The sequence below is a fragment of the Octodon degus genome, unplaced genomic scaffold (genome assembly GCF_000260255.1).
Source record: "Octodon degus isolate 3935 unplaced genomic scaffold, OctDeg1.0 scaffold00048, whole genome shotgun sequence".
Lineage (NCBI taxonomy): Eukaryota > Metazoa > Chordata > Mammalia > Rodentia > Octodontidae > Octodon > Octodon degus.
The window spans coordinates 8,621,965-8,635,481 of NW_004524624.1; the positions used below are offsets into that span (position 1 = coordinate 8,621,965).

Genomic DNA, 13,517 nt, shown 5'->3' on the forward strand with positions numbered 1-13,517 from the left:
CTACAGGGTGTTCAGGGTCTCACTACTAGACCGGACTAGTAGTGAGCTGCTTGTTTACAGCCTCCCAAGAGCTGAGATTACAGGTGCATGCTACCACGGACAGTCTCAATGGCCATCTCAGCGTGCCCCAGGCCATCTTTGTGGACACCCCTGGCACATCACATGGTCTCACTGGAAGTGATTTCCCTCGAACCCTTTAATCTGTTGAGCTATCTGCCTGGCTCTAACAGCTACTATTGACCACCTATCATCTTGTGTGATCATTTCTAATGCCTAATCCATTATTTTTATTATCTTTAAAATAAATGCATAAATAAATTAATGGCTTATGACTTGGAATCTCTCCCAACATCCTCAGTTTCTCTGCTTCTCATTTGAGCCGCCCCCAAATCCAGATTTTCTTTCTATTCTCCATCTGCACACCTTCCTACCATTTTGATCTGCTACCTCCAGATCAAGCTTCTAACCCAAGCCGTACAGTAGACTCCTCACTGTCTTCCCTGATCCAATATTCTTCTTTCCATTTTAGCTCATGCACCACAGTCTAGGGTGACCAACTTGTCCCAGGGTGCCAGAATTCTCCCTGTTTTAACACTAAAAATCTCATGTCCTGGGAAATCCCTTCATCCCAGACAAACTGAAATACCTACTGCAGCTGGATGAAAATTTTCCCTCAAATAATGCTTCAATCATATCATTTTTCTAACAAAAATGATCCATGCTTCACATTTCTCATTAAAATAAACTTTAAAATAAGACCCAAATTTGCACCAAAGAAGGCATAAGAAAGAATACTAGGCTGAGGTAAGAAAATAAGCACGCAAGGCCTGGCTGCTGTCACAGCTTTGTGGACACCCCTAGCACATCACATGGTCTCACTGGAAGTGATTTCCCTCATCCGTAAAATTAAGAAGCTGAGATCAGATCTCTCTTGAGCTGAAAGCTCCAAAATTCTCTAATTCTACTCTTCAATATGCTGTATGCACTGGCCAGACCTGCCGACTCTTCCCAATCAAAGCACAACATCTAATTTCTTACCTTTGCTTTTGGTCTTTCCCTTCTCACCCAGAAGTATTTCTCTCTTCTCTGCCTACCTAAACATTTCTAAGAATCATAACTCTCACCTTCCAATGGAAGCTCAGGCCCAACGTATAAGGACTCCATGGGCATCTAGGTTTTCTAGTACACAGCACACAGCATGTCCTACCCCTTGAAATTCAAAAGTCTTTGTCTACATGAAGGTTCTTTAATCTAGCTGGACTAAAATCTCTCTTCACCTTTGCAGTTCTCTTGCAGAATCCTGACCACATAGTAAATAACAGCAAATGTCATTACTGATAACTGATTGGTTGATCCAACCAGGCACCTAATGCAAGATAAAAGCAGAAATATAGGTGAGTCTAGAATTATTCGCACCTTACACCAAATTTTTCTAATGCTTTCATTGTTCAATAATCCACTTATCCAAAGCATTTACAGTACTAAGAATCTCCTATTTCAGGAAACTGGGCAGATATTTCATGGGTATAGAGATGGAAAATAAATGGAGAACAGTGTCTGACAGACTTTCTACCTCTCAGATATCATAAACTCCTGATGTGTCCCTAAACCTTTTTAATAAGATGTAAAAGAACCAGGTGGTGGCAGTTCTACAGTCATCACTTCCCCTAACATGACTCCAAAGTTGACAATGTGTTTGTCTCCAATTCTTCCAAGACAAATCTCTTCCAGACTATGCACTTTGCCCAGACTTGCCCATCCCTGCTTTGATAAGTTGTAATGTTACTATATAGATAGCCTTCAGTGGTGGAACTTGGCCATTGCTTCTCATTAGCCTTAGAAAGTGACCTTTATTAAGAACAAACTCAGGCTGTACTGTGCCTTTGGGGACCCCCGTAACTATGCATCTATGTGCACACACTCCCCTAATTAAGTGGGGCTAGGACTTGAGCAGTGTCACCTATTCCATTGACAAACAGGTTCATGAGCAAGTGAAGGAAGTGAATAAATGGAACAGTTTGCAGAGGGAGAGGTCAATTTGGGTCAAACTGAGCTGAGCTGGGTTGGGCCCAGAATGACTCAGACTCTGCCACACAATGGGTGTCTCCTAGGATGTCCTTCTAGGACAATTAAAACTCCTATAAATAGATGAATTTTCAGGTCTGCTGTATCCTCCCTGGCTTCTGAATTTGCCACTCACTCCTGCTCAAGAAGGTAAGACATACATGGGACAGCAATGGCAATGTGTGCAAAGCTCTTGGGCATACATGTGCAGGGCTGAGAAGATCTGAGATTTGTGGGTGATGGCATTGGTACATTTCTGCTTGTTTTTCTAGCATTTATGTGAAAACAGGATGATTGTGGAAATGGACTATATCTGAGCTTAGAGAAGACAGATGCATTTGCTTCAGTTTGATCTAGGCATCCCAAAACTAGGGGTGAGAACTATTGTGGATAACTGAATCTCCCGTAGTAGGATATTTAACTTTCCTGCAAGTTATATAAAACCCAAGAGTTCAGGGCTCATGAAGCAGAGGGCTCTGTGCCATGGAGAGTCAGAAATGTTCAAATCTCATTGCAATGCATGACCACAAAGGACTCAGCTTATCAGGTAAAATCCATCATTTGCTACTTATCCTTATAAACATCACTTACACTTTCAAAAACCCAGTGTGCTCCTCTGTCAGGGCTTCGTCTTGAATCCTATAAACCCAGTACCTGAAATATTTATGCCTCAAGAGGAAATATCATTGACACATAAATTCCCAAAGATAGCCACCCTCAGCATACCCAATGTGAGCCAAACTATTTAGTTAACATTTATGGTATTATCATCTAGGTAGTCAATTTGGCTCCATAGCCACTTGCTATTTCAATTGGTAACCATTTTCACATTTGCTGTTCCAAGCAAGTCCCAAAATGATCATCCAGGCCAGAAGCACTTGCTAGAACTTGACCTCTCAGAAAGCATTCTGAGTCTGTCAAGAGACCTCTAAACTTCTTCCATGCTTGGGGAAGGCTCATTAGAAAAGTGATGCTGGCCAATGGGACGTGTTCAGAGCCCCCTCCGGTAGCTAGTCTTTGATAGAAAATTATGCACTACTATTCTGGGTTCTGCCCATGATTCTAGGAGCTTCTTGACTATTCTTTTTGGTTCTAATATGAGTGAGTTTCCATCAAGCAAGTTCCAGCCAGAGTAGAAGTTGGGGCACATAAAACAACTACCATAAATCTTTTTTTTTTTTTTTTTTTTTTTTTTTTTTTTTAGGAAATTGCTTCTTTTTCTAGCATGGGACCAATAGTGTGTACCTACCCACCCTCAATCATCCCACCCTTGAATCCCCCTTTGGAGCTTCACTGTGGGTTGAAATGAAGGCATAGTTAAAAGAAAAAAAAAAGGCTCTGTCATTTCTGAAATTCCTTTCTCAAACCAAAACAGTTCACTTTTCTTCTGAAAATTCTTCCTCTTGCACTTGGTCCCAAATATAGTCAAAACCTTGTTTCTTCATTTAGGTTCACCTGTATTTGAAAAAATGCCTCAATTGTTGGATAGCATACTCAATGTGATCAGAGTGTTCCAGAAATATGCCAATGAAAATGGAGACTGCACTTCACTATGCAAGAAGGAGTTGAAGCAGCTGCTGTTGGCTGAATTTGGAGACATCCTCCGGGTAAGATACAAACACTTGGCCCCATAGTCGAGCATAACTGATTCTGACATCTACATCCAGTATTTCATGAAGTTTTATTTTATTTAGTTATGTTCCACCCAATAACAAAAAAGAATCCCAGAAGCCCACTCCCAAAGTACACAGCACACACACATACACACACATACACACACACACACACACACCTCCCTCCTTACATTTGAACTTGAATAAGAGATGATACAAATTCAGACTAATGATGAATAACTTTTCAGAAATGAATCTGAGATTCATATTTTTAATCCCATATTCAGGGCTTACCACACATCCTCTCATGTACTCACTTATTCAGTCATTCATTGGTGATTAACTGAGCACCTAATCAATACCACCACTATATTGTTACTATGGATACAACCATGAATAAAATCAGCTTCCCCAGGATCTCACCATAGGGTAACATGGAAGTAGGTATATTAACAATTATAATATAGCATATGAAGGAGTGGAACAACTTCCTCAAATTATTAACATGCTTATTTCAAGTAAGTGTGCCTACTCCCTATAAGCATGCTCTCAATGGTCCAGCAAAGGATGAGCTTCTGAGAACCAGCTAATTAAAGACTAGATCCAACTTCAAACCATTGTAGATTAATGATTTCTCAATCAAGGAAAGGCTATGTGGGCCTGAATGAATTGAGGCAAAAACATTTGTACATTTCCTAGTATCCATAGAAGAATAGCTGATTTTGCTCTTTGTTTTATCTTCTCACAGAGACCAAATGACCCAGAGACTGTGGAGAACATTCTGAGCCATTTAGACAGAAACAGAAATGGGCGTGTTGACTTTCATGAATATCTTTTGTTGGTCTTCCAATTAGTCCAAGCCTGTCACCATAAGCTAGATAAGAAGTCATGTGGAGATAGAACCTCACAGCAAGAAAAGAGGCATGAAGTAACACAAGACCATAAGTTTCCAGGAGGCACAGGCCAAAAACAACAGCAGTCTCATGTAGGTAAAAGACAGAATTCCCACCACAGTGAGTCTGAAAGACAAACTCATGAGGTGCAACATGATCAAACTGAGAAAGAAGATAGGAACTCTCACTATAGTCAGTCTGAGAGACAACATAGAGACTCCCACTCTGATCAGCCCAAGACACAAGAGCAAGATTCTCACCATAGTCAGTTTGAGAGGCAAGGTAGTAATTTTTTCTATGACCAGTTTGAGAAACAAAATAACAATTCTCAGCATGATCAGTCTGCAAAACAAGATAAAGACTTCCACTATGGTCAGTCTGAGAGTCAAGAGAGAGATTCCCACCACGGTGAGTCTGAGAAACAAGATAGGGATTCCCACCATAGTCAGTCCAAGAGACAAGACTGGGATTCCCACCATGATCTATCTGAGAGACAAGACAGAAGTCATAGCTCTGAGCAGTCTAAAAAGCAACGTCAAGCCTCTGGCTCAGACTACAGACTGAGTCATAAGTCTAACAGTGGCCAGCAAAAAAAGCAAGGAAATATCTTTGTCGTAAATCAGTCTGAGAAACCAGCTCAGGATTCACATTATGGTCATTATACAACACTTGGACAACAGTCAAGCTATCAACAGTCTGGAAGACCCACACAAGACCTTTGCTCCAATCAGAGCAACCAACAAGAATCAGGTATTTATTATGAACAGTCTGGGCTGCTGGATCACGAATCAGGCAATGGTCAGGGAGTCAAGCAAGGACTGGATTCTCAGTATGTCCAGACAGACAGACAAAGCTCTCACTATGGTCAGACAGACAGACAAGGACAAGGTTACCACTATGGCCAGACAGAGAGACAAGGACAGGGTTCCCAGAGTCATCACTATGGTCAGACAGACATACAAGGACAAGGCTTCCACCAAGGCCAGACAGACAAACAAGGACAGGGTTCCCATGATCAGCAGACAAACAGACAAAGCCAGAGTTCACACTATGGTCAGACAGACAGAAAAGGACAGGGCTCCTACTCTGGCCAAATAGACATACAAAGACAGAGTTCTCACCATGCTCAGACAAACAGACAAGGACAAGGTTACCACTATGGTCAGACAGACAGACAAAGTCAGAGTTTCCACTATGACCAGACAGATAGACAAGGACAAGGTTCCAACTCTGGTCAAAGAGACATCCAAAGACAGGGTTCTCAACATGGTCAGACAAACAAACAAGATAAGGATTCTTACCATGGCCAAACAGATGGACAAGGTCATAGTTTCCATTATGGTCAGACAGACAAACAAGAACAGAGTTCCCACCATGGCCAAACAGGCAGACAAGGACAAGGTTACCTCTATGGTCAGACAGAGAGACAAAGCCAGAGTTCTCACTATGGTCAGATAGACAGACAAGAACAGGGTTCCCACTCTGGTCAGATAGACATAAAAAGAAAGGGTTCTCACCATGGTCAGACAGAGAGACAAGGACAGGACTCTCACCAAGGCCAAACAGACAGACAAGAACAGGGTTCCCACCAAGGCCAGACAGGCAGACAAGAACAGGGTTCCCACCATGGGCAAGCAGACAGACAAAACCAGAGTTCTCACTATGGTCAGACAGACAGACAAGGACAGAGCTCCCACTCTGGCCAAATAGACATACAAAGACAGGGTTCTCACCATGCTCAGACAAACAGACAAGGACAAGGTCACCACTATGGTCAGACAGACAGACAAAGTCAGAGTTCCCACTGTGGTCAGACAGACAGACAAGGACAAGGTTCCCACTCTGGTCAGACAGACATCCAAAGACAGGGTTCTCACCATGGTCAGACAGACAGACAAGGACAGGACTCCCACCAAGGCCAGACAGACAGACAAGAACAGGGTTCCCACCATGGGCAGACAGACAGACAAAGCCAGAGTTCTCACTATGGTCAGACAGACAGACAAGGACAGAGCTCCCACTCTGGCCAAATAGAAATACAAAGACAGGGTTCTCACCATGCTCAGACAAACAGACAAGGACAAGGTTACCACTATGGTCAGACAGACAGACAAAGTCAGAGTTCCCACTATGGTCAGACAGACAGACAAGGACAAGGTTCCTACTCTGGTCAAAGAGACATCCAAAGACAGGGTTCTCACCATGGTCAGACAAACAAACAAGATAAGGATTCTTACCATGGTCAAACAGACAGACAAGGTCATGGTTTCCATTATGGTCAGACAGACAAACAAGAACAGAGTTCCCACCATGGCCAAACAGACAGACAAGGACAAGGTCACCATTATGGTCAGACAGACAGACAAAGTCAGAGTTTCCACTATGGCCAGACAGACAGACAAGGACAAGGTTCCCACTCTGGCCAGCTAGACATACAGAGTTCTCACCATGGTCAGACAAACAGACAAGAAAAGGATTCCTACCATGGCCAAACAGACAGACAAGATCATAGTTTCCACTATGGTCAGAACAACAGACAAGAACAGAGTTCCCACCATGGGCAGACAAGCAGACAAGGACAGAGTTTCCAGCACTGGCAGACAGATAGTCACTGTCAGGGTTCTAATCATGGTCAGACCTACTATGGTCAGTCACAGACTGCAGAAACTGAGATGCAAGGACAAAATAGATACTTACAAGGGAATGGAAAAACAAGAAGAGACTCAGATGTTGAGCAATCAGAAAAGTCAAGGAAGCTAAGTGAACAGACTCCAAGACAGGAAGTGAAGCAAAACCAGACACAGGTATTCCAGTCTAGGGAAAAACAGCAGCACAACTATCATGCATGGAAGCCAGAGGAGGATAGTCAATATCACCAACATACACTTTTAGCACAAATCCAACAAGAGAGGCCACTGTATCATAAAGGAAATGACAGGCAATCAGGTAGTAGTGAGCAGAGCCACAGACAAGTCCAAACCAGACAGAGCCAGGACAAGAGACAAACCCACCAGGAAGAAGAGCAAGGTCATCAAAGCTGGGGTGAACACAGTCATGAGGGCCAGGAAAGTGTATGGGAGGCACAAGATAGGCAAACCCATGAAGAAGAACAAAACCATCAAACAAAGGACAAGCAAACCTATGGAGATGAGAAGAACCACCAAAGACAAGACAATCAAACCCAGGAAAAGGATCAACATCATCATCAACAACAGGATAGTCAAACCCATGAGAAGAAAGAGAGGTACCAAAGGTTCCAGGATCAAAGAAGACATCAGAGTGGAGATCATCCTACCAAGGCAGCTAACATTCCTCCCAATCCCTTCTATGGCTATGTACAAGAGCAGAAATCACATCAATATCAGGCTGTGTGAGCACCCAAGCTAAGCAACATGAAGCCAAAGAAGAAACCTAGACATCAAGTTTGTCTCTACTTCTGTTTTGAAATGTTACCAATGTTTTGTCTTTCCTCTGCCACCTATCTACCTTTAAAAATGTTCTTGAGGACTAGTAGTCTCTTTTAGAGCAATTCAGCTCTTTGAGCATCAGTTCTGGGGCTTTCTGGTTAGATGCAATCTAAGTAGTAAATTGTGTGATTGGTTATTTAATTTTGGTCATTTGGGGAATTTAAATCATTTCTGGTTTTCCCTCTGTGCAGGTGAATCATGACTGGGTTACTGAAAGGTAGAGCACATCAACCTATAATTCAAAACTAGGAAAGGTATTCTAAATTTATATTTTAACCAAAAGAAAGGAAATTTGGCGATTAGTGAGCTTTGGATGCTATAGATAAATCAGGGCTGCACAATCTAGATCAGAATGCAACACAGTGAGAAGCTGCTAACGAAGCCAGGAACCAGAGGGCATTTCTGCTCCAAACATCTGCCTTGCTCAGCCTCTCGCCCCTCACCAGAGGGACTCACTATCCATTGACCAATTACCACAAAATTGACTGGATCCATTCTAATTCAATACCTTTCTAGTTTCCAATCACATGAAATAGAAAGTATAGGTCATCTCTTTATAGATCCCCAAGGGCTCAAACTATCAATTCATAGCTTCCTTGTCCTGAAAACCCTTCGCAGGAAAACCAATATGTAGAACAATGGAATTATATTAAAACATCAAATAAATGATTATTGGACAATGACTTTGGTGGTTCTTTTCCTTTACTTGGGATTACGCTATCTTCATCTGTGGGCCAATTTCCTAGAATAAGGCCTTGTTTCATGATTTCTACAATCTATTTGATGAGTTCCTGACAAAAATAAGAATCTTCATGAAACAAATGTTAAACAGTCACAATGGACCTAATCTAAATATAATTTTCAGCTCTTTCCCCTGCCAAAGAGTCATACAATGGTCCCTCAGTTCATAAACAATTTGTTGCATGATTTTAGACAAAATGGCCATGTTTGTGTTTGGGGGAAAAAAGGATCACAGATGTATTTATCACCCCATGTAGAGTTTGCAAACAAAAACAAAATTTTGCCAAATGCTTTTGTTTGTGAAGCAAATTGTTTACAAGCAAAAGTATTGGTGAACCAAGGTGCCATGGCACTTGACCATTACCACTCATTCACACCACATCAAATCGTCATCGTCTTGCCTGCTCTGCATCTTGAATACTGCTTGAATATCTGCTCATTCTGATCTCCTTTGCCTTAATTTCCCTTCTCCTCAAAGACATAAAAACAAAATTCACTCTGTACCGTAGCACACAGACCCACTGCTATCTGACTTAATGACCAATCCAGCACAGCCTCCTGAGAAGCTGTTCATAAAACATTCAACATTCCACCTATGCCAAGGACTTGGGCTTTTCTTAGTTCATCATGGTTTCTCATGAATTCCTATCTTTCAATGTGCCATCCCATCCACCTGGAACACACACACACACACACACACACACACACACACACACACACACTATTTTATGTGTGAAAAAAACTAATTGTCCCCTAGATTCACAAAGAGATGTCACCTGCACCTGTTAGAAATGCTATTTTCAAAAAGATAAGATTTTGAGAATAGCATTTCGCAGAGGTTTTTTGGGGGGGGGAACATGGTAGAAAAAAAAAAAAAAGCACCCTCGTACACTCTTAAAGGAAATGTGTTAGTATAGCCATTTTGAAAAACAACAAGATGTTCCTCAAAAATTAAAACTAGAACTATGGCTTATTTAGAATAACCCCAATCTTTGTCTTTGCCGTCACCTCTGGACATCAATCTCCAGTTTGTTCAGCCTTCTGACTGATTCTCAACAGTGACTTTGCAATGAGTTTTTAGGCCTTTGGCCTTGAAATAGTGTTGCATCCTGGACCCTCTTTTTTGTGGCTTCCATCTTCCTTGGGCAAACAGCTACTGGATCCTCCAGCTCTTCACTGTACAAACAGCCTTTTTGGGTTCTTCCACCTCCAGTTCTATAGATAGCTATCATGGACTCTTCTGCCTCATCTTATATTTTAAAATTCTTCTGGAGAAATTAATTTAGGACCACTCTTGTCTCTCAGGAGATATTCCTGTTCCACATTTATATTTCCCTAAGCCTTTTTCCCAATAAGTTGTCCTCCTGTAAACCTCAAAAAGATAAAAATAAAAATTTCTGGATTTCCAGGAAGATAGTGGAATGGTGAGTAGCAGAGAAAGATCCAACCTGATATTTGGAATCCTGACACTGCAACATGAGGAAGAGGGAAGTGAGGCATGAACCTGAAGTGAAAATCAGAACCCACAGGGAGAGTGAAGAGAGGGACCACAACACAAAAGATGAAGTGGGCATGTGGCTCTTTCTCCCTAAACCCTGAGCCCTGGCTCATGGCATGGGACGCGTGGCTTGAGCCTGCAGAGACCTGGTGACTATTGGCAACTCCAGAGGCCTCCACAGAGAAACGCACCAGTGTCACAGAGCAGTGGATGATGCAGACTGAAGTGACTGGTGAATTAATTAGTCAGGTTCAGACACCCCTCCCTAGAGAGGGTGAATGACCAGTAGCCATTTTGGTCTGTGTTGTCTTTGACTTTTTTTTGTTTGTTTGTTTGGAGGAACAGGGGATTGAACTCAGGCCCTTGCACTTGCCAGGGAAGCACTTATTCCACTGAGCCATCTTCCTGTCCCCTACAGTAGCCATTTTGGAAAAGGCCCAGCAGAAGTCAGAACACAGAGCGGCTGCAGGTTGGCTCCATCTAGTGAGTACAGTTGTCAGGGTGAGGCATGACTGAGTTCAAGTGGACAGGAGGTCAGGAAGCTGAGTTCAAACTGGCAGGAGGCACTGGGAGTGTTATGGATTCACAAGTTCAAATCCCAGCCTTACAGCTAGAAACCAGAAGCTGTCTGAGCTTCAGCAGAACCAAAGACCCAGGTTTGCTGAGATTATCCACCACTGCAATAATTCTATTACTGGCTTGCTGGTATAAATCAACATAGATCTGGGCTGTTCACCCCCTCTATCAACTACATCCTGAAATAGACACTTCCTTTCGCTTTTGTTACTTTCTTTGCTTTTTTTTTTTTCTTTTTCTTTTTCTTTTTCTTTTTTTTTTTTTAATGTATTTAGTACAAGGTCTGCAGGGTCTCAGTACACAGCTTGGACATGTAGTGATCTTCCTGTTTTCAGCCTCCCAAGTGCTGGGATTACAGGCATCCACCACCACACCCAGTCCTAATTGTGGTCTCAGCAAGCCTCAGGGGCAGAGCTGGCACAGGGTTTGCTTTTTTTAAGTTTGTTAATGTTTTCTCTTTTTCTTCAGTGTTCTTATTTTCATATGAGTGAGAACTTTGTTCCTAGTCTTTTTGTTCTGTTCTTGTCTGTTTCTTCCTTCTTTCTTCCACTCCTCTCTTCTTCACCAGTTCCCAAAGCTTACATAATCTTTGTCTTCCAGTCTTGCTCTCAATCCATTTTTCTAATTTCTCCATTTATTTCCCCTAAACCCTTTTAAATTTTCTCCCTTGTGAGTAAAATCACCATATCAAATGGATATTTACTGTACACAATTTACTGATTTGTTTTAGATTTGGCTTTATAACTACAAATCATGTTAATATGGTTAAAGATGACAAATTAACAGTTACTCAGTTTGTCATTTTCTAGAATGTGTTGATGCTATTGTTATTACTGATTGGACTGCAGCACCATGAACTCCAACAAAATGAATCCACCAGGCAAGGCAAGTACTTAAGCAGAAGTGAAAGAACCAACAACAGGAGAATAACATGACGAAGATATGTCAATACATGTCAAGGTGACCATCAATGCAAATGGTCTCAATTCATTAATCAAAAGAAACTGACTGGCAAAACAGACCAATAAGCAAGGTCGAACAATATGCTGCATAAAAAAAACACATTTAACTCAAAAATAGACTGAAAGTCAGAAGATGAGAAATAATACTCTATGCATCAGGAACCCTGAAAAGAAACAAAGAAGCATCCAGCCAAACAAAACTGAGGCCAATCTCCCTAATAAATGCAAAACTCCTCAGTAAGATACCAGGAACAAAATGAAGCAAATTATGTAGAACATTATGCACCATGGCCAAATAGGATTCTTCACAGGGATACAAGGATGGTTCAACACGTGTTAAGCAATAAATGTAACACATCATATTAACAGAGCCTGACAAAAATCACACAATCATTTTAATAGATGCAGAAAAATCATTTGACAAAGTCAAAAATCCATTCATGATAAAACCTTCACAGAAAATTAGAGTAGATGGTCTTCATCTCAATCCAATAAAAGCCATGTATAACAAATCAATAGCAAACGCCATACTAAATAGTTAAAAACTGAAAGCTTTCATTCTAAAATCAGGAACAAGACTAGAATGTACACTCTCACTATTCCTATTCAAGATAGTTTTAGAAACATTAGCCAGAGTAATTAGACAAAAGAAGTCAATAAAAAGAATAAGGATAGGAAAGAAGAATTAAATCATTATTATTTGTGGATGACAAGATGCTCTACATAGAAGACCCCACAAAATTCCACCAAGAGACTTCTAGAATTAGTAAGAAAATTCAGTAGCATAGCTGGATACAACGTCAACATTCCAGAATCAGTAGCATTCTTGTACACAAATAATAAATATCTGGATGCAAAATCAACACTTAAAAATCAATAGCACTCTTGTACACAAATAACAAATAATTTCTCCTTTAGAGAAATTACGAAAACACCTTTCACAATATCATCCAAAGAATGAAATATTCAGGAATCAATCTAATGAAGTAAAAGACCTTTACAATGACCTTGATACTTCTCTGATACAGGAGATTAAAGAGGATATTGCTTTCCAGATTTGACTGAAAAGGAGTCGCCATCATGGGAGATGGCATCCATCCCAACAAGGACTGAAAGGTCCGGTACAAGGAGCCCAAGAGCCAAGACATTTACCTGAGGCTATTGGTCAAGCTGTACAGGTTTCTGGCCCAACAGACAAATTCCACCTTCAACCAGGTTGTGCTGAAGAGGTTGTTCATGAATCGCACCAACCGGTCACCTCTCTCTCTTTCTTGGATGATCCGGAAGATGAAGCTTCCCGACAGGAAGATAAGACAGCAGTGGTTGTGGGGACCATCATAGGTGCGGGTTCTGGAGGTGCCCAAGCTGAAGATTTGTGCTCTGCTGGTGAGCAGCCTACCCGCAGCCGCATCCTCATCCTCAAGGCTGGGGGGTAAGATTATCACCTTTGACGAGCTGGCCTTGGGCTCCGCCCAAGGGCTGTGGCACGGTCCTGCTCTATGGTCCACATGAGGGCTGAGAGGTGTACCGGCATTTTGGCATGGCGCCAAGAACCCTGCACAGCCACACCAAACCCTACATCCACTCCAAGGGCCGGAAGTTTGAGCATGCCAGAGGCCGACGGGCCAGCCAAGGCTACAAGAGCTAATGCAGAGTTGTACTCTGTTAATAGAAAGATTTTAGATTCTGATGGTCAAAAAAAA

The 13,517-nt window shown here is 41.8% G+C and overlaps 1 protein-coding gene and 1 pseudogene across 1 annotated transcript; both read left to right on the plus strand.

Annotated features, from left to right (window-relative positions):
• The first annotated feature begins 3,533 nt into the window (after positions 1 to 3,533).
• Rptn (repetin) lies at positions 3,534 to 7,944 on the plus strand. Its single transcript, XM_023716386.1, has 9 exons — positions 3,534 to 3,671; positions 4,426 to 4,716; positions 4,912 to 5,224; positions 5,534 to 5,791; positions 5,894 to 6,019; positions 6,128 to 6,583; positions 6,656 to 6,727; positions 6,866 to 6,985; positions 7,211 to 7,944. Exons 1-9 carry the CDS (start codon positions 3,534 to 3,536, stop codon positions 7,942 to 7,944), a joined length of 2,508 nt encoding a protein of 835 aa, XP_023572154.1.
• Positions 7,945 to 12,894: 4,950 nt separating this feature from the next.
• LOC101562701 lies at positions 12,895 to 13,462 on the plus strand (annotated as a pseudogene).
• The last annotated feature ends 55 nt before the right edge of the window (positions 13,463 to 13,517 follow it).

Excerpts from the sequence above, each read along its gene's own strand:
- Rptn (XM_023716386.1), top strand. The coding sequence starts at position 3,534 with ATGCCTCAATTGTTGGATAGCATACTCAATGTGATCAGAGTGTTCCAG. Across the intron at positions 5,792-5,893 it reads GACAGATAGACAAGGACAAG|GTCATAGTTTCCATTATGGT; the intron begins GTTCCAACTCTG and ends CAGATGGACAAG. Across the intron at positions 6,986-7,210 it reads CAGACAAGGACAAGGTTCCC|ACTATGGTCAGTCACAGACT; the intron begins ACTCTGGCCAGC and ends ATGGTCAGACCT.